Source organism: Mya arenaria, chromosome 11, assembly GCF_026914265.1.
Source record: "Mya arenaria isolate MELC-2E11 chromosome 11, ASM2691426v1".
Lineage (NCBI taxonomy): Eukaryota > Metazoa > Mollusca > Bivalvia > Myida > Myidae > Mya > Mya arenaria.
Window position 1 is genome coordinate 6,018,745 of NC_069132.1, and position 27,377 is coordinate 6,046,121.

General features: G+C 35.8%; 2 protein-coding genes across 2 annotated transcripts; one reads left to right on the forward strand and one right to left on the reverse strand.

Moving 5' to 3' along the window:
• Positions 1-2,951: 2,951 nt before the first annotated feature.
• On the reverse strand, positions 2,952-16,691 carry LOC128209275 (transmembrane protein 62-like). Its single transcript, XM_052913235.1, has 14 exons — positions 16,528-16,691; positions 14,665-14,776; positions 14,087-14,221; positions 13,634-13,679; positions 13,016-13,163; positions 11,371-11,498; positions 10,375-10,497; positions 8,314-8,460; positions 7,854-8,013; positions 7,546-7,656; positions 7,177-7,270; positions 6,779-6,904; positions 6,372-6,490; positions 2,952-4,208 (listed from the first exon to the last, which is right to left on the reverse strand). The coding sequence occupies exons 1-14, from the start codon at positions 16,648-16,650 to the stop codon at positions 3,927-3,929; spliced, it is 1,854 nt and encodes a 617-aa protein (XP_052769195.1). The 5' UTR covers positions 16,651-16,691; the 3' UTR covers positions 2,952-3,926.
• A 1,647-nt stretch (positions 16,692-18,338) lies between these two features.
• On the forward strand, positions 18,339-26,525 carry LOC128208028 (JNK1/MAPK8-associated membrane protein-like). Its single transcript, XM_052911310.1, has 7 exons — positions 18,339-18,459; positions 21,412-21,488; positions 22,206-22,357; positions 22,657-22,860; positions 23,174-23,343; positions 24,276-24,352; positions 24,622-26,525. The coding sequence occupies exons 1-7, from the start codon at positions 18,405-18,407 to the stop codon at positions 24,835-24,837; spliced, it is 951 nt and encodes a 316-aa protein (XP_052767270.1). The 5' UTR covers positions 18,339-18,404; the 3' UTR covers positions 24,838-26,525.
• Positions 26,526-27,377: the final 852 nt, after the last annotated feature.

Genomic DNA, 27,377 nt, shown 5'->3' on the forward strand with positions numbered 1-27,377 from the left:
AAAGAACACGTTATATCATGAATCCGATACATAAAAATATGTGATATTTGCTAAAAAGAGCAATAAAATGTTGGGCTGCTTTCATTTTACCAAAAAAAAAATGGATTTTGCATATAAATAACATTCTTAACAAAAAATAAAAAACAAAACATCATGCCCGGATGCAAACAAACACATATAAAAACGTTTATTGTACAACATATTAAACAATGATGAGAGCATAAATCATTTACAGCCAGATACAGAAAAACCAGCGTTGTCCGCATGTTAATGAAAACAAAAATAGAGAACAGTCTTTGGAATGGCTAAACAGTGTCAAATACCACATAAATACCCAAGCAATTCTAAATCTCAATTTCAACTCATTTTATCTTTTAATAGCATAAAAATGTATCGTACTTCTATTCCTAAAAGTCAATGATCCCATACAGTATGATGATAAAAATATTTGGTCATTCAACAGAAAAATTATATCACAGCAAAAAAAGTAATTGAGTACAACTGAAGTACATTTGTATAACCCAGATTTAGTTTTTTTTAAAACATTGACAACAGGTTTTTTACCAACACGTTCTATAACAAAATACGTCTTTAAAAAACCCCCAGCAAAACATACAATATTTTGAATAATACTATAACCATGGAAATAAAACACACTAACCTGTGCACGACAAATGCAAAACAAACATGTTAATATTGTTTTAAAGAAAGTGAAAGACTGTACTCATGTTTGTTAGCCTGTAGGAAGCCAACAAACATCGTCCTATCAGGTAACAGTTATATGGTTTATAAGGTTATCACCGTTAAACAAAGTATGCTAACCAATTGCAAATACTCCTCATTTATAGCACTAGCAACGTAATAGCCATAATGAATGCCCAAATGTGTAATATCATTGAAAAGCGGCATTATAGTCAGTGTGAATGTGTCCTATCATTACAGAAGCAGCATTATAGTCAGTGTGGATGTGTCCTATCATTACAGAAGAAGCATTATAGTCAGTGCGAATGTGTCCTATCATTACAGAAGCAGCATTATAGTCTGTGTGAATGTGTCCTATCATTACAGAAGCAGCATTATAGTCTGTGTGAATGTGTCCTATCATTACAGAAGCAGCATTATAGTCTGTGTGATTGTGTCCTATCATTACAGAAGCAGCATTATAGTCTGTGTGATTGTGTCCTATCATTACAGAAGCGGCATTATAGTCAGTGTGAATGTGTCTTATCATTACAGAAGCGGCATTATAGTCAGTGTGAATGTGTCTTATCATTACAGAAGCTGCATTTTAGTCAGTGTGAATGTGTCCAATCATTACAGAAGTAGCATTATAGTCTGTGTGAATGTGTCCTATCATTACAGAAGCGGCATTATAGTCAGTGCGAATGTGTCTTATCATTACAGAAGCGGCATTATAGTCAGTGCGAATGTGTCCTATCATTACAGAAGCAGCATTATAGTCTGTGTGAATGTATCATTACAGAAGCAGCATTATAGTCAGTGTGGATGTGTCCTATCATTACAGAAGCAGCATTATAGTCAGTGTGGATGTGTCCTATCATTACAGAAGAAGCATTATAGTCAGTGCGAATGTGTCCTATCATTACAGAAGCAGCATTATAGTCTGTGTGAATGTGTCCTATCATTACAGAAGCAGCATTATAGTCTGTGTGAATGTGTCCTATCATTACAGAAGCAGCATTATAGTCTGTGTGATTGTGTCCTATCATTACAGAAGCAGCATTATAGTCTGTGTGATTGTGTCCTATCATTACAGAAGCAGCATCATGGTCAGTGTGAATGTGTCTTATCATTACAGAAGCAGCATTATAGTCAGTGTGAATGTGTCCAATCATTACAGAAGTAGCATTATAGTCTGTGTGAATGTGTCCTATCATTACAGAAGCGGCATTATAGTCAGTGTGAATGTGTCTTATCATTACAGAAGCGGCATTATAGTCAGTGCGAATGTGTCCTATCATTACAGAAGCAGCATTATAGTCAGTGTGAATGTGTCCTATCATTACAGAAGCGGCATTATAGTCAGTGTGAATGTGTCCTATCATTACAGAAGTAGCATTATAGTCAGTGCGAATGTGTCCTATCATTACAGAAGTAGCATTATAGTCAGTGCGAATGTGTCCTATCATAACAGTGTGAATGTGTCCTATCATAACAGAAGCGGCATTATAGTTAGTGTGAATGTGTCCTATCATTACAGAAGCGGCATTATAGTCAGTGCGGATGTGTCCTATCATTACAGAAGCAGCATTATAGTCAGTGTGAATGTGTCCTTTCATTACAGAAGCGGCATTATAGTCAGTGTGAATGTGTCCTATCATTACAGAAGCGGCATTATAGTCAGTGTGAATGTGTCCTATCATTACAGAAGCGGCATTATAGTCAGTGCGAATGTGTCCTTTCATAACAGTGTGAATGTGTCCTATCATAACAGAAGCGGCATTATAGTCTGTGTGAATGTGTCCTATCATTACAGAAGCAGCATTATAGTCAGTGTGAATGTGTCCTTTCATTACAGAAGCGGCATTATAGTCAGTGCGTATGTGTCCTATCATTACAGAAGCGGCATTATAGTCAGTGCGAATGTGTCCTATCATTACAGAAGCGGCATTATAGTCAGTGCGAATGTGTCCTATCATTACAGAAGCGGCATTATAGTCAGTGCGAATGTGTCCTATCATTACAGAAGCGGCATTATAGTCAGTGCGAATGTGTCCTATCATTACAGAAGCGGCATTATAGTCAGTGCGTATGTGTCCTATCATTACAGAAGCGGCATTATAGTCAGTGCGAATGTGTCCTATCATTACAGAAGCGGCATTATAGTCAGTGCGAATGTGTCCTATCATTACAGAAGCGGCATTATAGTCAGTGCGAATGTGTCCTATCATTACAGAAGCGGCATTATAGTCGGTGCGAATGTGTCCTTTCATTACAGAAGCAGCATTATAGTCTGTGTGATTGTGTCCTATCATTACAGAAGTAGCATTATAGTCAGTGCGAATGTGTCCTATCATAACAGTGTGAATGTGTCCTATCATTACAGAAGCAGCATTATAGTCAGTGCGAATGTGTCCTATCATTACAGAAGCAGCATTATAGTCAGTGCGAATGTGTCCTATCATTACAAAAGCAGCATTATAGTCAGTGCGAATGTGTCCTATTACAAAAGCAGCATTATAGTCAGTGCGAATGTGTCCTATCATTACAGAAGTAGCATTATAGTCAGTGCGAATGTGTCCTTTCATTACAGAAGTAGCATTATAGTCAGTGCGATTGTGTCCTATCATTGCAGAAGTAGCATTATAGTCAGTGCGATTGTGTCCTATCATTACAGAAGCGGCATTATAGTCAGTGTGAATGTGTCCTATCATTACAGAAGCAGCATTATAGTCAGTGTGGATGTGTCCTATCATTACAGAAGAAGCATTATAGTCAGTGCGAATGTGTCCTATCATTACAGAAGCAGCATTATAGTCTGTGTGATTGTGTCCTATCATTACAGAAGTAGCATTATAGTCAGTGCGATTGTGTCCTATCATTACAGAAGCGGCATTATAGTCAGTGCGAATGTGTCCTATCATTACAGAAGCGGCATTATAGTAAGTGTGAGTGTGTCCTATCATTACAGAAGCAGCATTATAGTCAGTGTGAATGTGTCATATCATTACAGAAGCAGCATTATAGTCTGTGCGATTGTGTCCGCATCATTTTAATCATTGTGAATGTGTCCTATGATATTGAAGCAGGATTATAATCAGCGTGAATGTGTCCAATCATTAAAAATGCAGAATTATATATGATATTGAAGCAGGATTATAATCAGCGTGAATGTGTCCAATCATTTAAAATGCAGAATTATAGTCTCTTTAGATGTTTGGTATCATAGCTGAAGTAGCATATAGTCAATGTGAATGTGTCCTATCATTGCCTTTGGATACAATAATAAAAAGAACTACGGCAATTATCACAGACCCGCTTCGTACCGGTCCCAGCAAAAACGCTGTCATGCCGTAGGCCGATGGGAATTCTGATAAAGCTATGAACGTTTGGAATAAAACTATTGCACAATAAGGAATGAAAACGTTTCTTATCTTGAAAAACAAACTGTGTTGCCTAAAAGGGTATTTCTGTATATGAAGATAATGGCCCCAGAAGATTGTAAGCGGAAAGTTGAACGTCAAAAGCTGAAAATGAAAGATATACAACTTGTATACGATTTGTTTTTAAAAAAAAACAGTTATCAATACAAGTGCGAATTTTTTTTGATTGATGTCAATATATTCTAAAATCCTACGAAGTAACAGATAAAATGACAATACAATCACGCTAAAATAAAACAAGAGGACCATGGTGGCCCTAAATCGCTCACCTGAGTAAACATTTTTAACCTTTGTTTTGTTATGAGAATGTACGAGTTTATTGGTGTTTGGCAATGCAACTATGGATTAAACTATGAACGAGTATAGCCAAGTGTTGAAGCGGTTAAGGCCATTCAAGCACAACATTGATGTTTGTATTCAAAATTGTACACATGATCCAAATTTGATTGCTGTACATTAAAAGAGAAGAAAATAAATAAAAAAGTTCAGAATATAGCTCATCCGAGGACAACATTGATATTTGTTTGGAAAACTGCACACATGGTCCAAGTTTCATTGCTGTAGCTTAAAAAATATGAACGCAAGTCAAAAGGTCACAGTCATTAAAGCACATAATTGATATTTGTTTTCAAAACTGTACACATGATTAAAATTACATTGTTGTAGCTACAAAAAATAAATGGTTGGTAAAAGGTCACAGTCTAGGCCTCCAAGCATAGCATTAATATTCGTTTTTAAAACTATACACGTGGTCCAAATTGTATTAATGAAATTTCAAAAATAAGACATGTACAACCTTAACCCGAACTTCTTAGTCAAATAACAAAGGGACAATTGCACATGCTTGGTTGCTTAAAGTTTCAATGCAATACATCAAGGTATTGACTTAAATTTGCTTACATGCAAAATCTTAACCAAAATTTCAAAGTCAATTAATAAGTGGCAACATTTATATTCAAGAGAGAGTTTTCTAACTTGATTATGTACCAAGGTTGGAGGATTTAGGGCCCTTGTATAAAGTTTCAGTGCAATTCATGATGCATTTGCTGAGATATTTATTTAAATGTGGTTACATGCAAAACTTTTACAAGAATTTCAAGTCGAAACATAAAATGCCTTTAAGGAGTATATGCAAAATACAGTAATCTAACTTGGTTATTTTATTATGTCAAATGGTTCGGTGCCGTTGAATAAAGTTTCAAAGCAATATATGAAGTAGTTGCTGAGATATAAACCTATGTTTACTTACATGAAAAACCTTAACCGGGGAACATCAAAAGTTTCATTGCAATGCATGATGTATTTGCTGATAGAATCACTTAAAGATGTTAAATGCACACCATTTACCAAGGAGTGACGCCGACGCCGACGCCGACGCAAGGTAAGTAGTATAGCTATCCTTGTTCTTCGAAATGTCGAGCTAAGAATAATTTCCCTATGTAAGCGTATAGGGAACTTGTGGACACCAGGGCGTGGCCAGTTTTGTCCCCAATGAGCATAATTTGAACAAACTTGGTGGAGGACCACCGTATGATGCTACAAACAAAATATCCATGGGTCTGGGCCTAGCAGTTTTGGGCAGGAAGATTTTGAAGTTTTTCTTATATAATTCTATAGGAGACTTTTGGCCTCCGTGCGAGGCAATTTTGACCCCAGGGTCACGATAAACACCAACTTGATAAAGGACATTTATATAATGCTACATCAAATGACATCAAGAGTCTGGGCCTTATGGCTTCAGACAAAAAGATGTTCAAAGAGTTCCCTATATAAGAATGTAAGAAACTTGTGATACTCGAGGAGTGGCCGGTTTTGACCCCAGGAGCAAAATTTGAGAAAAATTGATAGAGGACCACTAGACAATGTTACACACAAAATATCTAAGCTCTATGCCTCATGGTTTATGTCAAACAGATTTCCCTTTCGGTTGCCATGGCAACCAGAGTTCTGCATAGAACTAATATATTTTTGAAAAGGCACCATTAACGAAACATCCAAGTAGAGTGTCATCTAAATTGGCCAGGCGGTACAGCTTTTAGTTGTATACGCTACATAACATCGGTAAAACGGAAACATACCATTGTTATACTACGCCTCATAATTTATACTTGTACAAGACCAATCTGTCTGGGCTTCCCACCTCACCAACAGTAAGAAGAACATAATGTTTATGGGCAAGTTAAAAAGCAAGTCGTGAAACACAAGAGGAATAAGCACTGGAACTACTTACTTTTACGGTTTACATACCTGAAAGAGCCCATAAACGTAAGTGAGACTGACTGGGAGGTAGGAGCCGTGTACAATCATTCCCCAGACAAACACCACGCCTGTGCGGCCCTCCAGAAGCTCTCCAACAAACCATGGACCTAGCACAAAAATAGAAAGAAAAACAGAAATGAGTTGATTGTATGAATCAATGAATATTCTATCCAGACCAGGGCCCGCCCTGTGATTAAATTTAACAAGTAAGGCGCATCGACATAAAGGTCAACAGTCTTTACACATAAGTATGTATTTAGCCACTACAATAACAACAATCGTTTAAAAAATATGCTAACAAATCCGAGGGCACAAATCTTCATAATACCAAAATCGAACCGCGAAATTTATAGAAACTAGCATACGTATTAAACAACACAAACAACTGTCATTACCAAAGGCGACATAGACGATGAAAGCCACAAGGGAATAACACAGCTTGTTGTACTTTCCAACCAACCACAAGCAGTAAAGCCATTTATTATACAAGGATGTAACCATGCCAACCGGTCCTCTACGACCTGAAAACATTTGAAGACAATACAATCAATCCCGGAGTATTAACGAAAATGCGACTGCGCTTTTACAAGATAAATCTTTTATAAAAGTACTGCATGAACTAGAAGCATTAAAGCATTATTCCATTAAACGAGTCGTTCAATTAAGGCATGGGACATTAGCATTGCTTAAAGATAAAAATATAATAAAGAGCAATTGCAAAGTAATGATTTCCATTTTACTGTTGTGTTTTTGTACGGGAACAATAAAAGGGGATATTTCTAAGTTTCACTACCTTTAAATAGATGTGGTTCCAAGTTCTGGCAGCTATTGAGAAGAAGTAGTGTAACGATGTAGACAGACACGACCAGATAAAATATCACCTTGAACTGCAATGGAGACAGAACTATTTAAACAAAAAATCGTCTGAAACATGCATTCGACCCATTCGTAATTGAAGCATCTCAAATGCATATCAACAAACTTTGGCAGGTGTTTTCTGAAAGTTATTATTTAGCATTAATCGTATATTCTGTAACAACGCCAGGTAACCTGAACAATACGACTTAACTAAACAAATACACTTTAATTTTGTAGGCATAACCAATTATCTATGAACCAATTAAGACACATAGATATCTTGAACAATAGGCTACACACTTACCACGACTGCAACATCCATCATAAGTACGAGTCTTCCCATGAACGGAAATGATAAACGGCTGTTGTCCAATGAAAAATGGTGTTCCATCATGTGTGTACCGTGCAAAATGTCCTGAAAATAATAACTAAACTAACTTCTAAATATATATGATACTACATGTAACACAAAAAGAAAAATTGAAGGAATAGGTACTATAATCTACCTAAATTTTAGTGAAAGTTGAAGGGTCGTCTTTTCATGGTCTCGATAACTCATATTGAATTATGTTTATGAAATTGCGGTTTGCCATTTTATATACTAAAACCTACTTTAACAGTAACTGCCATTGTATGGAGCCCATAGTTGTAGTCTTCCGGTTTCCATGGCAACACATACACGGGTCCTCCAGCTGGAGTAGCCTTCCCTTTAAACACGCCGTCTATATGTACTTCAACGGTTTTAACTTCACCCGTGGTAAATATGAGCATTCTAAAGAAGGGAATGGTGAACAAAACTAATTTAATGTGTATACTTAGTATGAAAAGAGTTTTCAAATTGGGGAAAACACAAGGACACATGATTCAGTACATAATCTACTTAACAAGGAAATAAATAATAGAGCAGTAAGGCTTCTAAACGTCTTTATGTCTTCTCAGAGTTAAGGTCATCAATGTTTTTGATTGACACATGTGAGCTTAACTTCAGTCTTATATTAAATCTAGCTTGGATCTCAATGATACATCTAGCTTAGATGGAAGCCAGTTCCATCGGAATTAACACGAACGTTACCTAATGTGCGATGCAAGTCTAGGCGGAGTGTCTGAAGAAGGCACTAACGAGGCTTCCCTAGGGCTAGTTATCACAACTACTGGCCACGTGTTCATTGATACGTCATGGAAGGAGAGAATTTCGTGATCGATGGCAAGAATTCGATACCTAAATTTGACAAATATGTTGCAAGAATAACTCAAGCAAAGTTTATGGTTACGTTAACATTTACTAATTGTGGACATTGGTCCCCGTAGTATTGAACATAACCTAATTACTATAAGCATATTATGAAAAATAAAAAGTAAATATAAAAATGAATTGCATCCGAATACCGTTGACTCGAATCAAAATTAATTTGCTCGATTTTTTCATTGGTTTAATGTTTGTACAAAGAACCTATTTTGTTACCATAGTCATTCTAAAATTAGAACAGCACGACTTAATTACGCCTGTAAAATCACTAATTGTTTTTGTTGTTGTTTTTTTCAAATTACTGTTCATTATAAATAGGACTACTACGTATCGTTTCCTTATATCGATATTAATTTATTTTAATGTGTGAATAATAAAACAAACACCTGTCAATCACGTGACCATTATTTTGATAAAGTAGAAAACCAACGTTCTGCAAAGACGACCTGTGCCGATAAGTTTTCGTGTTTTTAATGTTTAATCAGTATATTGGGTCAAAATTTAACGCCCATATCCTAAGGCCCATTTTCCTCGACATATAGGAATAATTGTCATTGCCGTATTCCCCTTAGTTTGCTACATTACTTTGCAGATAATGTTCAGTCGAAAGAATATGCACGAGACTTATATGGTAAAATTGACGAACCGGTTAATTTTTCATCTCATCAGTCGACTCTATGTCAACATATCATGTTCATTGAAAGTAATTCTCGTTTAAATTTGAAAACTGTATAAAATACTCAGATGTGTTCGCCTACCTTGAATGAATATTATGTTTTCCTTCTACTGCACTACTGGCATGACATTTTTGATAATAAACTGAACTCGAGTTCAAAGTGAAGCAAACAGTGAACCATGTGTTTCACAAAAGGCAAAGGGAAAGCAATCCTACAATAACACACCACTCTCTGTACAAAGTTGGATCCGTTAAAATATACTTTTGCTAGAGCTGCAGCGTTTTGGGCAAAGGGGAAAGAACTACTACAATATTACACAGTTCTGTGTACAAAGCTGTCTCCCTTTTTTAGAATATATTTTGTTAGGGCTGCAGCATTTCAATGACCTTAATCCAGTCGTACATGGGCGGACCTCGCTGATCAAAGAAAGGAACCGAGCTTTCATGGATATCTAACTACGTATACTGTATAAATTTGATTAAGATACATTCAAATGACATATCACATACTACTGGCCTTCTCCAATTCTACCATATTAAATGCTCTCGATTTTTTTTCTGTCTGTAAAGTGATGTTGAATACGGTAATAACAATTAAACATGTCGAGGAAAACGGGCACAATGATAGGGATGTTAAAATTTGACACAATATACTGATTAAACAATAAAAACATGAACACTAACCGGCACTGGTCAACTGAGCAGAGTTGTTTTTCTACTATATCAAATCAATGGCCATGATTGGCAGCCGTGTGTATGATAACTTTCAGCTCGTCACGGAGGTATATTTTACCACTACAAACATGGTACCATTAATACAGGATGGAACGGAAATACGTTGTTTATATACTCCTCTTTACTGAATATACGGTGGGTAAACAAAGCAAAAACTATACGAGTACTGATCGTTACAATGTCAAACGTAAATTCAGTATAGAAAAAAGGCTTATTCTTGTAATAAATTAAATATGCGATTTCTACTTGGCCTGAACTGTTCATGGCTTGAAGTTCTCTGGTATGTCCAAACAAGTTCGAGCCAACGGGATGACACTACACATTTAGAACGTTTAGAAAAGAGTAAAATGTATATTGAAGATGAACTAAGCTAAATACAAAATTTTAAAGATACTTGGCACTTTTTTATTTTTATTTTCAAATAAGAGTTTTGATCCGTGTGTAAATCGCACGAGATTCAACATTAATGGGCTTACATCCTGTTGTCTTTCCAATCCCCAAGTTCCAGCTCCAAAAGGCCTGTGCTGTGCCGGGCGTACATCCGCCTCGCCATCCCGCCAAGTATGTGCAGGTGCCCACACACGTAAACAGACACATTCCTGGAAACCAGGCAAAAACGGTGTTGCATCGCAATGAGGTAGATCCGTGACATAGATAACACCACTTATTCTAGATCGAGGTCATCGTGACATTTGATTTGTTAACGGTAAGTGATGTTAGAGATATTACCAATCACCGACATACGACAACCCAAACCGCTACGACTAACGACAAACACAGACAGCCATATTATATTCGATGACTAGTTGCTGATCGGTGACGAGTGTCGCGTGAATATATTCTGATCATTAAATATAGTAAATGTATTGTCGAAAGCAACAAATGTCCACTCATTATCAAATGAAGCTGCTGCAAATATTATCGCTGTAATTCAGAAGTTGTGGAAGAGGATATTCTTAAATATGTTTCCAAAACGACAGTTCTGGAGTTGGTGTTGCAACATGACGAAAAGTTATTTACATCATAAAAAAAAATATGCGAACGGCTGCCGACCGATTGCTAGTGCTAGTTAAAGGGCTGTTGTAGATATTCAGCCATTGTAAAATCTTCCGACAAGTAAACCTGCTCGGTAACTCGAGATGAGTCCAAAAACAGTGGCGTACCATCCAACAACAGATCAATGACAGGACAAGTCTTCCCAGATTCAATCGAAAACGGTTGTCGACCTGACAGCGATGACTTGTAACAACGTGTTTAACACAGCATGCACATGGTCGGATAACTAGCTAACGGTCGGCAATCGGTCATATCTCTTGTGTGATCGAGGCTTTTATATAGACGTTTTTGTTGTAGTATGTCTCGTATTTTTCACTTTTAATGCTTTAAATTGTTGCCTTTTACAGAACAACATTTAGTATTGCTAAAACTAAAATTGTGCTTAAATAAAAATCAAGAAGACATATGTTTCGTACCTCAGCATATCTCGAATACTAGAACCGGTCCTGGTCGCGACTACGGAAGTGGGGTAGTGCCCGAAAGTAATGGTCATATTGCTGCTTCTGCTTGAATGTAGGAGGCCGGCAATGAGTTTCTCTCCAGCCTATAATATTATCATGTCGGTTCAATTACTAAAGCATGGCGTCACGCAAATCATTTTTCTCATACAACTTTGAACATGCCTTTACGAGACCACTTTGTCATTTGATGTGCATGCTAGAAAGTGCATAGACAACCAACAACAAAAAATCCAATATACGAACATAAAAGGTTTTATGTGAACCCCAACATTATTACAATGCATAGCCTTTCCTGGCATGCCACAAATGATAACATCAGAGACTGATGTAACAATTGGTGTTAACATGTGAGTTTTGTTTTAAACGTCTGCTCAGAAAAATTACCATGAAGAGTAATTTAAAACCATGAACTTACTACATCCTTATACATTAAATAGCTGGGAAATTGTAATGCCACAAAGAAGAGAAAATGATATTCATCTCCATTTTCGTCAGGGCGGAGACGTCAACTATGTTATCTTAGACACTGTGCAATAAATTTCCGTGACTGTTTTGTGTCATAGGAAATATAAGCAAGCTTTATGACTGTAAATTGGCACGATCACATAACCCAAATAACAAAATTAGCATCAGACGTACTGAACTTTTTAAGAATGATTTAAATCAAAGTTAGCAGAACATATCTATATTTCATTTGTGCGACATGATTTAGACTGTGCTTCTGTGCTTAAGGATGGATGGGCCTTATATGGAAATGCTAGCCCATGAAAATATAGTTAATAACACTTTTCAACTAACGTAATTATGATAATGTTCCTCACAATTATTTTAAAGATCTTTTATTCCATCATCACCATGTTTATATCATAAATAAGAACAAAACGTTGCAACGTCACCATCAATTTTGCAATTAAAGCAAATTTAAGAGAAAAATTTAAAGCCCCTATTTTGGTGTTTTGGGACATCGTTTATAGTCCGTGATGCATGCTCTTATAATGAATAAGTGTAGTTATTTTAATAACGACCTTTTCAATAACAATTTACTTGCAGACAGTCGCAGTTATCCTGTTAAAAGTGCAGAACATTATTTCTTTAGGTGCAATCGATATACTCAAGGACAAGTTTGAAACTGTTAAAAGAAAAATGAACAAAAATGTGTTTAAACCAGCTGGTTTTATGGAGGCAGTTTGACAAAATGGTTCAAGACTGAAGCAAAATCAAACTTACAAATACTGGCGGACAGACAGGCATATGACGTGAAAATACTTCTAGTAACTGCCTACTTGGCACGAGTTACACAAGGGCAATGTAATGAACTGAACAAATAAACGCTGAAATGATAAAGTGCTATCGCCATTTCTTGCTTGTATTGTAAACGTATTGTATTATTCGGATATAAGTTGCCATCTCTTGACGTACGTTTCCTTTCACGAATTTTGTTACATGCCAGTTTTAGTAACAGAACAGAGGTAGAAAATCTTAATCATTCAAACAGTAAAATCAAGAAATGCTATAATCTGTGCAATTCTTCCAATAAAATCCATGCCTGGAATACCTGATTTTACAACTATTACATGAGCAAGAACAAACTATCACGTACCTCTGAGATGTACCCGAAGAAATTGAATGGTCGTTTTGGACCAGGGTTGGGAGTCGAATCAACACCGATAAATGAGTATGTCCCGAACGTCTTTTTGTGATGATACACGTACGAACTTGGATTCGCTCTGCCTTGAGAGGAGTAGAACCTGTAAAACATTGATTCATAATCTTGTAATCATTAAGGGTCATATTATCAACGCCCGTATCGTACGATCGCTTTTTCGAATAAATGTTCTGAGTAGATGTACTTTCATTTCTAAACAAAGAGTTTCATCGGTCAGGTTTTGGAAAGTTTATTTGATTTTGAAGTTTTAAAAACAAATCAATAAAATTGATAACAGGGGCACATTACTTAAATAAAAATAGTTGCCTTACGATATGTTTTGGTACGCTAATTAATAAGATGACTTCAATGTGTCTTCTTTTAAAACTATGAAGTCCTTTATAATCATTTAACTGTGTAATTGTAATATCTTGGCCGCTAAAAGAATCATGAATGTGCTTGTCCCTGCTGTTTAAATTTCATTTGAAAATTAAGATACCTAGATGCAATATAAGTGACTAGTTCAATTGCACAAGTTGTAAATGCATTTGTTACTCAAATCTTGTGACTTACCTGAAGAGATTGTTCTTATGATCATGATGCTCTGTGTCAAAGGCGTCTGTAAAACAAATAAAATATATCATTTTAGCAACGGCAAGGTTGCGAGCGGTACAAAATAACAACGCTTAAACAGTATATGTTCATGGTCAAGCGCGTTTTCAACATGAATCACATATACTATATTTCAATCCGTCTTTCATAGAACGTCTGACATTAGATGAATGCTAGATATTTTTGTCAATTTGTTATTTCTTACATGCGTTTTAATCGAACGGGCATTTTATATATAGGCATCTTCTCAATCCATTAGTTTCTACATTTTAAAAGAACGTCTGGCATTAGATATATGCCAAATACTCCAATCGACTTTGTCCATTGTCTTTCTCGTGACATAAACGCTATTTCAGAGACTTGAATGGACAAATACAAAGACACTATCTCGTTTGTCATTCCATTGAGCCTCACCATGGTTTCCACGAAGATCTAGCCACGTCTTCACCGTCCTCTTACAGTGGTATACCGTCTCGTTGTACGCCTTCCACTCGTCCTCATACTGGCGGGAACCCTTTAAGTCCCGAAATTTTGCGTCAGTCAGATCCCCTGAATCCATACGTAAAAAATATGCGCATTTTAATATTTCGCACAACCAGAGTGTAGTTGATCTAATCAAGCTATCAAGACTGCGAAAAAGAAGTAAAAGTAAATCTATTCACATTAAATACAAAACCAAGTTAGACCTGGGCTTGATACTGCAAGTATATTCTTAATGCCTTATTAAAAGCGCAATGGAGTTCGTATTTTCAAAACGAGTACATATTTGTATATGGTAGTTATTAAACAAATGTATATCGGTGCAGGTCATCGTATACCAAGCATATCCGGGAAGACCATCACAACACAAACGGTGTCGTCCATTCCCTAACAATAATCTGGACAATTCATTAACGAGTTGCATGTGACGCCAAGAGAGGATCAAATTACATGTACACAGAGTGTCTTTGCATTGCTGTATTAATTAGCCAGGAAACAGAGAACACGCGCACCTGTGGCCATAACCAGGTCTGGGCGTATCACGCCGAGGTGGGTGTCACAGAACGTCCGCAGTTCCGGCCCACGAGAATGTCCATAGAACCGACTGATGTGAATATCCGACACCTGGAAAATACAAATTCACGTGTGACGATGCTTAAATAAGTGTGCGAGTGCGTGTGCGATTGTGTTTATGGGAGTGTACATGTGTTGTTGATCATTGTATCAATAATTTAAAACAAAAACCGTAGGGGGATTAGGGTTATTTCTGGTGTTCCTTTTGAGTAAGTTATGTATTTTATCCGTTTAAATTTATTACCTAAATACATCACAGAGTAATATGTGTGTAAAATACACATCACAGTGTCGGGTGCGTGATAGGCACATTCAGGGTGTAAAATACACATCACAGTGTCGGGTGCGTGATAGGCACATTCAGGGTGTAAAATACACATCACAGTGTCGGGTACGTGATAGGCACATTCAGGGTGTAAGATACACATCACAGTGTCGGGTGCGTGATAGGCACATTCAGAGTGTAAAATACACATCACAGTGTCGGGTGCGTGATAGGCACATTCAGGGTGTAAGATACACATCACAGTGTCGGGGGGGGGGGGTGATAGGCACATTCAGGATGTAAGATACACATCACAGTGTCGGGTACGTGATAGGCACATTCAGGGTGTAAAATACGCATCACAGTGTCGGGTACGTGATAGGCACGTTCATGGTGTAAAATACACATCACACAGTCGGGTGCGTGATACACATCCCACAATCAAGCGCGTGATGATACACATTCATAGTGTAAAATACCAATCAATCACGTACGTCATAGTTGATTGTAAACACATGTACGACGTAAAAAATCTATGAGAAATATTCTGGAGCATATATGGAAAAAGTCAGGTGCTTTGTTTGCATTGCCAAATGGGCCACGCCAATTCACAGTAGTAGAATATGAAGCAACCGCGCGTGTAAGTATTTATGCCTTGAAACGGAACAATCAACACATGATTTATTTTATTTATGTTGGAGGAGGGGGCGTAGGCATAGGGGTTTGGCATAATAACTGCCCCTACCACTGTGAGTTCGTCAGCCTCCTTCCTCGTGTTCCTCCAATTCAGCCTCAATTTATGATCGTGGTAAATTGTCGAATTGTGTCTGCAGAAAGTCTCAACGAGATGTTTTCAGTAGCAACGATTTTAGTATTTAACATTGGTAATTGGATCACACATTTCTTTTAATAAATGCCCAAGTGACAATTTTTGTAGTTGCAATTTCTGATGGCTTTGCTTCTCAGTGAGATGTCCAATCATTGCTTGACATTTTGATCACATGATGCAATATCATTTTCTCATTGGACTATTTACTCGGCAGCATGTTGCAGTCAGATGCGGCTCGCCATGATGATTTTAGTGATGTAAAAATTCGACAAACAGAAAAATGCAGATTCCGCATTTTGAAGTGAGGTCATCGATATGCAAACCAATGGTACTAATTCGAATATGGTTAAGTAAACAGCGTTCATCATTGATGCATGTATTTGTGCATGCTACTTTACCAAAACGCTAACATAGACTTCTTTATCATATACAACCCCCTTATCATTCTATTGTAAAGGAAAACTGGATTTAAATGAAAAAAAATAAGCAAAACTTAGGTAGAGCGGGGATGTGAAAAATCCTCTGAAAGCACAATGCAACATTACCGGCATTATAGGACGGGGATGTGGAAATGCCGGTTAATAAACCGTTTCGTAAAATCGACAAGGGAAAGCACTCTTAAATCCAATAGATACCAAACCGAAACTAAAAGTACATGTACCTCATAAATGAATTATGCATGATCAAATTATAATAAAACTACTATACCTGAACAACCCAAAACAAGTTATTTGTATCTCCGGTAAAATATGAATTTAAGTTATTACTATTTACGTTTCCGGAAAAAAATAGCATGAGAAGAGTTTCAAGTAGAAATATGACAGATCCCATGATTATACGCTAACAATAAGCAAACAAGCCTGTGCGTTTCGTTGTTGTGATCATTTAAAACCGGGAACCAACGGACGGACACCGTTTGAAACTCGGGTTCATGTTCTGACGACATTTTATGCGATATTTCGTCAGTTGTATGTAATCCGAACCACACATCAGCATGATAGCATGAACTTTTACATTAAATTTGGATGCATGGTGAACCCATACAAATTTGGTATAATTGGAAAGGCATTTGCTTTCTGATTACATATAATAAATTGTGCAAATGCCCAATGGCCAATGGTACATTAACTCGAGTTTAAAAAATAATAATGTAATAATTTATGGTTTGGTTTTTAATGTTAAAATAAAGTAAGAGGGTCGAGATGGTTCTAGATCGCGGGCGGGGGGGGGAGGGGAGGCGATCACCTCCCGTAAATTTTGGCTAATTTTGACCAATGGAGGGGGGAAAGTGTTGCGAATTTGTGAAGGGTGCTATCGTCTGTGTCATTGGAAACGTTGTAATGGATACCAAAATCTAACTGTTGGGTTTGATCAAATATGCCATTTTACCAATTTACAAGCATTTCAACAGCATTTAAATTATGTTGTATTAATTTTCAAATTTCGCGGACCCCCGGTCGGCATACATACATGTATATATGAGATCTCATGATTGCGTTCTTCAATCATGGTTTAAGTCACACTTGGGGATGTGAAGGGGGCCGGCCATAATGCAGCCATTATAGGGCGCGGGCAGACCTATATCTAGACTCAACAACAACAGATTCTTCAATCATGCGTTCCTCACATTGGTCACCAGGTAGATTGTTGTCTTGAGTCTTTCATTAAAAAGGCGCAGTGACTATATATATATATATATATATATATATATATATATATATATATATATATATATATATATATATATATATATATATATATATATATATATATATATATATATATATGGTGGCGGCGGAGGATTCTCCTTGTGGCGGTTTTTCCACCCAGATATGTATTTCGGGAAATGTTATTATACACATGCTATTGACACTTATGTTTTATTTTACGATATTTCGTAAAAACACTTTTATGGCATTAATAAATGCCCTATTTTCATTCAAAGCTTGTGTTACGTTTTCCCTTCATCCATACGAGTTCGACCCGGCCTGTCACTTATTACCTTGACGTTGAGCAATACATAAACATATATATATATATATATATATATATATATATATATATATATATATATATATATATATATATATATATATATATATATATATATATATATATATATATATATATATATACACGATCTACACGTTTTCACATTTTGACCTTGAAAACACCCTGACCTTGGTGTCTTTCATGGGCAATTTTTAGGAAGCGTGACAATTGTACTTACTACAAACATTACTTTAGAGTCAATACATGTTTTAAAAACAGTTAAATAGTAACTGTTAAATAGTAGTCATCGGCTAAGAAAATAAATAAATATACAAATAACACGTTTTGGGAAAAAGTGCACATAAATATCCCTATGAGCGATACTAGGAGTTGTGTCAATCGATTTAGGGAGACTATAATGGATACTATTTCAAGTTAGAGTTGATGCCAACAAATTTTAAAATTGTAAAATGACTGTAATCTCGGAAAACCGGTCACCGATTTTTACATTCTAAATGTGCAAGCTCCTACTTGTTACGTTCTAACAAGCGTCCATCAACGCAGACTTTATTAATTTTCGTAGAATTTGTAAGATGTTAAAACTTATCTTTTTATTGTATTTCTTTGGTGTTTCAACTGCAGAAATAGGTATTTTTTTTATGTAATTGCCATTTCTACATTTAGAACAGTGCTTGGTTTTGTATCTATAACTCAACTGCTGAGTCTATACTATAGTTTAAACTTATTTAATTTTACAACGATTGTGAAACAAGCTACTGCAACTTACAGTACACTCCACGCGAAACTACCACTTTCCTCGGTCACTCCGAGGGTTTTTTAATTTATCCCGGACATCCGCCGAGTACGTAACCTCTTTCCTCGCTAAAATCTGTAGTGTGCGTGGGTTAGAACCGAGTTTCGCCGAGATGCTCGTTTGCCGCCGAGGGTTTTATTGCCAGTATCGCCGGTGATCGTGTTGTTTTATTGACCTCAAAGTTGTATGCTTTGCTACTACCTTGCTACTATTGAAAATAAATAATTACATTTGCAGTTATTTCCTTTAAAAAAATCAATTTTTCTCGTAAAGAAAGAAAGAATACATGTTCAATAAAACAATACATCTTTATCTCGTTCGGATATTAATTTACCTTTCAACTAATATTCGTTAATTGCTTGTTGATATCCAGACATTTTAGATACAACACCACATGTTGTTTGTTTACCATAATTACGTCATACAGCTTTTGTGTTGTTGAGAACTAAATTGGATTGGAGTAATATGTAGTCCAAATAATTGTACGTTAACAGATTTTTTTACGTTTTTTGATATGGCAAATCCTTCACATACAAATTGTTTAGTATCAAAAGTGGGTAGTTATTCCGATCGGGATTCTGGGTTAAAGTATTTAACATCTAAAAAATATCACAAAAACAAGAAATATTACCAGATTATGTTATTTTATATCAGTTCCATACCTAAAAATGTCATATCCTACGAATAATTATGAGTTTGACGTGTTTTTTTCATTTCTTGCTGTCAAAACATAGCAATATATACATGCAGGGCACCTGCAAGGCTTCAGGGCACAATTTTTAAACAATCAGAACATTTCGGCCATGGACGAGTTGTTACGTTTGTATTTACGAGGTCTATCTCGAAGCTTGGAGGTTATTACGATTGGGTCGAGTTGTTCCGCTTGGCATAATTGTTGTCTGTGTCAGTTAACTTTTGTTTTATTGGAAAGGTAAATAATGTGTTTTAATGCATTAAATGCTTGTTTTGTGCAAAATAACTTTTCACTTACATGGTAAAATATGAATATAAACCTTTATGATCAATTTAAACCATAAAATACTTCACTTAATACAATTTCAATTTTTTTCAAAACACCCCCGGTTTTTGCACAAACCCTTTTAGACGTTAGGGATTGGAAGAATCCTGTATAACACGTCTATGATTTTAGACTAGAGTTATATGCAGGTGTTGAGTACCATATAAGTGTGAATATTTTTCCTGTCACTATTTCTTTTGTGATGCATATCAGTTGTTTTTCCACATTCCAGATATTTAAATTGCATTGTTAATTATGACGTTAAAAAAGTATGAAGGTAACTTATGTTCTGTGGTTTAAAAATTCGCCGATTTCATCTACATCTGTATGAAGATATTGTCGTAATCTATTTCCTACTCTAAATGAATATAATTCAGCTTTCGATTGAACTAGTTTATGGAAGTTACAGTGTTTGTATGAATATTGTGCTTAAAAAATATTGAAACAATAAATTCTTAGTTAATAATTAGAAATTATTAGTATGAAACGCAATCTAGTATTTACACAATCTAGTATTTTTGAACAATGTGGAAGTCACGTGATATGCAAATTTCGTAGTGACGTATTGTGCGCTAAATTTAGACTACTTTTGGTTATCTGGCATGTTTGTTATTGCAAAAAATGCATTTTTTTATCATACTGCAGGTTTAAGTGTAAAGCAGTTCAGAGAAATTAATTGAATATACATACCAAACCGAATGTTTACATTACTTTATGTAACTGGGACTGTTGAAAGTCAAATGAGTAAAATATAATAAGAACTGGGTCAAAAATGGACATCGACATATATTGCAATTTTGTGCCGTCAAAGGATTACCAGTTATGTGCAAGTAAGTCTGAAAATATATTGAAACAACACAATAAAAGAACAGTATTCAAATAAATTACACAAAATCAGATACATGTACACTAGGAGATTCATATCAGTTTCCTCAGAGTTTTGCGGTGTTTTCACTCCCGCGTAACGTGGCAATTATACGGTCCACTGATCAGCCTCGGAGGGTGAACGAGTGAAACCGCCGAGGAAAGCGGGTTATGATAAATTGGATGTCGTGTCCACGATGACGAACATCCGCCGAGGAAAACGGAAAGTGGTAGTTCCGCGTGGAGTGTACTGTATATTAATCACTCATGTTGGCACAATGTTGCGCGAGAGTGTGGTCTTGTATTGTGGGGGAAACTGGAGTACCAAGAGAAAACCCACTTGTCCGGCTTGGCGACCACTACATGCGCCTAGCCCTGATGAGTCTAACAACAACATTTGTAGACATGTATAATGTTTCTGGTTATCATATACGCAACTTTGAATAACTTTGTTGATTTTATATTTGTTGGTTTGTAAAATGCACTTTTTGCAGATTTATTTTTTAATTACATAATAAAGTGTGTCAAATCATCAGGAGTGTTAAAACTCCTGTAGGGTACTGACAGCTAGAATCCTTATACAAATGTTGATATATGCTCAGATATTGTCTTTGAAGTCCACAATTTTGAATACTATTAGAAATGCTTTTCAGAAAAGGTCGTAGCGTGATTGGTCAATAATGATTGAATGACATTTATAATTATGTGATGCTTTCAATGTATTCAATAAAGGTTAAGATATCCATGACATCATGAAAGAGTCCTTGTGGTCAGTTTTCTTCTTTTTCTAACATCTAGCCTTATATGCCCGTTATTTGAACAGACCAATGTGATACAAAATATGCAATATAAGACATTTTAACATATATATAAGGTTTGCTTCATTGCTGCTCTTTCATTTCAGCTGTTCAACCCGAGGAGTGCCCTGGACTTTACTGTGGAAGAAAACCAATAGGGCCAGCTCATTATTCTGATTGTGGGGTCAGTGTTTTATCATTTATATCAATTATATCAATTATGCAATTATATTGATGGTCAGTACATTTGTATATTGGTACACAGTTAAATAGTTAATACCTTATTAAAACCTGTGTTAAGACTATCTCTACTAATGTAAAAAAAAATAAGCTTAAATGTAAAACTGTAAAACAAGCAAAGTTTGTGAAAGCTGTCTGAACCACCAACCTATTTGGTAAAATTTGAATGGCTCTTGTAAAAATATGCCATATTAACTTCTTAGGCAAGGAACAAAATTGTAGACTATCTAAACTGTTGTTTTTGGTCTGGTTCAAGCTTGAAGACTTTCACAGTGTCTGCTCAATGTCCCCTGATCTGTATACTTAGGATTTGTACCGTTATTTAAACACTGAGATATCTAAGTAAAACATTTGCAACACAATATTTTTTATATTATTTATTTTCATGATAATATTTTCAGGCTTGTAACATGTAAGTTTGCTGGCAGACAAAACCATCATTTACTGCAACTTGCCATTTGGACAAGCTGACTGAATTTTGTCCTTTGACAATTTTACTTGCAAGGCTTTGGGCAAGTGGTTAATCATGGAGATTGCAATATGAAAATAATTATGTTTATTAAATATATTGCACAATGCTGCGCTGATTGTGTCATAGACTACAGAGTATAATTATGATGTTGTAACACTGTATGATTATCTATGATGTTCTGGTTTACAGGCATGTCCCAGGGGTCACTATGTGGAGAACTCTATATGTGGGGAATGTGACGCCTCACCCACCCTGTATGACTGGCTCTATCTTGGCTTCATGGCTCAAGTCTCACTCCTCTTACACTTCTTCTGCATTGAGATTAAAGATGGAAAAAAATCGTAAGGATAATCATTTGATAGCTTTTGGCTTTGCAAAATTTTAAATCAACATGTTTACTTGAGTTCAAAGTATTTTTACTACTCAATTACACAGTATGTACAAAAATAAATTGTGAGTTTGTGACTATAAGCAGCTAGATATGTTTTAAGCAAAAATATTTTATAAGGTCTTGCATTTATAAACAAATCTTATTTTCTGGTTTAAACTACATAGCATTATTATACCAACCTGTATATTTTTTTCAAACATTTTTCTGTAACTGATTACCAAAATGTTCTACCCATGATGTTTGATTCAGATCCCAAAAAGTGCTGCATTTGTCAGCCTTGACAGAGAGTGTGACTGCTGCCCTGCTGACCCTGCTACTCTCTGAGCCCCGGGGGTCCCTGAGCCTGACCTCGTGCCACGTAAACAGGCTAGAGGACTGGTACTCCATGCTGTACAACCCATCACCCAACTATACCTACACACTCCACTGTACACAGGAGATTGTCTACCCACTGTGAGTAACACGCATTGTCTACCCATTGTGAGTAACACGCAGCCTCACATTCCTAAACTCATTAGCGTACAAAATCTCTATACCTCAATTTCATTTTCTTTCATCTGAAATGATCTTATAAAATTGGTTTGAAATATCTGTGTACTTATTTGTCTCAAGATTGTTTAAAACAAATATTATTTACCTTCTGCTGTAAACAAAATACTTCGCATGTAAAAACTTGATGAAAAATTAAAATAAGTACCTAGGTTTAATACCATTTACATATTAAATTGTTTTTAAAGTTTTTTAATATGAAATGTTTTAATTTCAGTTACACCATAGTAATGATCTACTATGCCTTTTCTCTGCTGTTTATGCTGTGCCTACGTCCAATTATAAGCTACAAGTTTGTGGAGTGCCGTGGAAAGTGGTCAATCTATGCGGCCCTCTACTTCTTACCCATATTGATTGTCATCCAGGCACTTTTTGCAGGACTGCTGTGTAAGTTTTTACGTGTCTGTCCAGGACAAAATGTAGCAATAGAATCAACTTATTACATAACCTGGAAGATAAAGGGTAAAGACCCATCCATTAATCAGTCTGCGGCCATGAAATGACTGTATGTCACATACTAAATCTTAAGATCAAGGATACATTAGTAAAACTTAAAAAGGATAATGTCACATTTAAAGATCATTTGTAGAAAGGCCTTGTACTTTGGCTTGTCCAGGCTGTAACTTCATGGATTAAGAGATTTTAAAATAACATGGCACAAATTTACACCATCATGAGACAATTTGTCAAGAGCAAGACCCATGTCTGTAAATCAAAGGTCAAGGCTGCACTTAAGGATCATTCGTCAAAAACTATTATATTTTGGCTCGTCTGTGCTTTTAAATGGCCAAAGGAAGATTAAGAAATAATTTGGCACAGCTGTTCACCATGACTAGACAATATCTCGCCTGCAATAGCCTTTAGGTAAGTCAAAGGTTCAAAGGTTAAGGTCACACTAGGATAATTGGTCAAAATAATGTGGCTTTTTTTTTCACCATGACTTCCATGTCAGAAGGTAAGAGGCCAAGGTCACACTAAAAGGTCATGGTTTAAGTTTCTTCATTATTTTTCTTGTCTAGAATGTTACCTTGTCATGCATTTGGGGAATTCAAATTGACGTTTGGCACATTTTCACCATGGCACCTTAATTGTAGTCATACTTAAATATTTTATACATTGAAATAATGTATGTAGAAAGGCTTTGATAATGCAAATAATGCTAGTCAAATGCATTTACAATTGTTCACATTTTACTTTTGTTATAACATACATAAGTATAGATAGATCATAATATCAGTATTCATTTTTTTATTCTGAATATATCATTTTGTTGCTTTTGATGTAATTGAAGTTTACATCCTCCATTTTTGTTTTTTCAGACTATTCTTTCCCTTACATCACCATTATAGTGTCCCTGATCACCAGCGCAATATACATGGCATCCAGCCCTTATACGGTAACCATTACACTAGCTTGCTTCTTTAGGAAAAACTGTTACAGCTGAAATTACAAACAATTGTTATATGCAAAACACTATTTATTTATTACAAAAAAAGAGCTACAGAAAAACACAAGACTCTGCAACTGTTGAACTTTATTTTTCTGATTTTCTAATGCAGAATATTTATTCACTGCTAACATTTCCCTACATTTTAAAACAAGGGCCTAGCATCAAATGTGTTTATAACTATCAGTAGCTGTTCAAATGAATTTTTCACATTTCAGACTTCATTAGCTATGATTCGTGAGAAGCTACTAAATGTTCGTGGTGTGGTGGTCCTGCTGGGTCACCTAATGCTGCACGCGTATGGGATCATTGCCATCACGGAGCTCAAGGAGCCAGAACACGGGCCACTTCTGCTGCTTGTTGTTTGTCCCATGCTGTTCTACATCTTCACCAACAAGTTTACTAATCCAGACAACTTGGATCGAGTGGAGTGAATCATCAAATAGTGGGATGATCATACTTGATAAATTGTTATTGCTATAGTAGATGAGAACTGCAAATGCAAACAATTTATAGTGTAAAATGAATCTGATGGTTGTGTGACATGCCATTCAAAAATGTCACAAATTCCAGGCACACACAATGTTGTGTTACCAATAGTAAGATATTTCTGTATTGGATTGGAAAACATCTGCACAGCTCCACAGCTCTTCCTAGAAATTTCCAGCTGACAAAAATTGGGGTCTCTGATCTTTTGATGGGGTCAAATATATGGACTTATTCAATAAAAGTTTATTTTGGCTGTTTGAGGGATGCACAATCCGACTACCTATTAGTTGGAAATAGTGGTTCCTGGCCAACAAGTTAATATGTTGTGTCAGGGGCCAGATGCCTGTATCACAACTGGACTGTAAAGTTTAACATAAAAACTTAAAAAACAACACCATGTATGCAGGCTGTGTTGTTACTAGCAGCTGGACAAATTGTGACGTGGCAGTACGGTACCATACTAGAAGGCTAAGACTTTTGCTGCTGGTCAGTAATATCTGTAGTTTTCATCTGGATGCGGCAACATATTGTGAAAGGTCTTCAATATCATGATATTGATATATATTGAACTACAGAGAATTTAGTGTTTTTCTCCACATCTGAACCAGAACAGTTCTGGCTACAACCTTCTGTTATTTAAGTACTAGTGTTTGAAGGAAATCATGTTTGTAAAGTCTTGTTGATCATAGACCACAGTAATGTTTGCCATGTAAAAACTAGGATGTTATCATTAAATAGTATATAATATTGTATGTAATCATGATAATAATTTTCGTTTGTTTTATAATGTTTCAGTGCAATAATAAATTTTCATGTTTTATTCATTTTGAAGAATTTCTCATCCTAAGACCATCATGTCTAGTATGCTTAAAGGATATATGTGAACAAAAGCAATGTCAGTGTGGCTATGTTTGTCTGTCATAAATAAAAGTTTAGATTCATTGCTATGAACATGCATTTGAAGGTGTAAAAGCCAAAAATTGTCTATACATTCTGGTTACCTTTATCAAGTTAGTTGGGTTAATGTAATTGACAGCTTGTAGCTACATTGAAACAGAACCACTTAAGAATACCATACCAGATGTACGAAGTGTTGATAACTTGTATATTAATAACTTTTTTAGAAACACCAGCAACGCAGTGGATAAGATGTTTTTTCAGTCATTTCATGTCAGAGTATAGCTATAAAATCATCACCATTTAAATAGAATTCCACAGGTTGTATGTCGCCTGCAGGGAGCGCATTCTATTAAAGGGACTGTACACCAGATTTGTACCAAAAAATGTTTTTTCTTTAACGAATTTCAGGACAATTATTTAATAAAATGTTTTACTCTTTGATATCATAATTGTAAAAAAAATGCCAAAATGTAAAAAAAAGAGATCGAGTCAGAGACCGGGTTCGAACCAGTGTCGCCAAACTTGCAGTCCAGTGTTGTATCCGCTGTGCTACAAAGGCTTACCTTAAATGGTTGGAATATTTAAGCTATATACCTAACCTGGTAATATCACGTGATAACATTGACTAGCCAATCACGCATAGGGAATGAATTCTATTAGGTAGACATACCTAGTAATCTTTTTTAATGGAACAATACGAAAAAACTGCGAAAAATAAATCAATTGTAAACTATGTGGTAATTCAGTTAATAAGTTTCAATGCATTGTACACATCGATACCAAGTTTATGTGAGTTTTTTTACATGTTTCCTCTTTTTTGCTATTTCATCATACGGAGTACAGCCCCTTTAACATTTTTTCTAGTAAACTAAAGGTCACTTTCATTTAGACAATTAACCTCCTGCCCTTAATGAAAAAGGTTATCTACTGGTTAAGATAAATGATTCTGCTAATTTTTAGACCAGTAAGAATAAGTGTCTTCAATTTATATTAAGTTAAAATCATTTTTCAAGAAAAGGTGACCTGTAAATCGAAAGCGGTCATGAGCAATATTCGTACCAAGTTTTTCTGTAGGAACAAAAGTTCATGACATTGAGTGAAAACTGTTTGCTAAGATAAGGTCACAATTTGCTAGTCATGAAAAATATCCCTCTTAGTTTAAGGGGACAAGGATAAAAAATTCTGGATACATTGAGCTCAAACCATTTTTTTGAGTGAAGATCACTGGCAATGACCAGAATGAATAGGGGTCATCTACTGGTATTGATCATGTCTTTTAGGTACTATTTCAACAAGTCCTGATAAATGATCAAAATAGGTTTGAAGACTAGGATCAGCTTGTGGATATCATTGTTCACCAATGTGAGTACAAAGGAAAAGGAATCTAAAATAAGTCATTCACAAGTTATTGATGGTGAGCTGTTTTCAATGAAGGTGATGTCAATATGTCCTTGAATTGACTTACAGTACCAAACAATGTATTAGGGCAATGTACTGACTTTATCAATGTGCAATGTGATTTCCAATCAGGGTGACACTGACAAAGTGCTTAAGCTGCTGCAGAACAAAATGATTATGTGTTTGC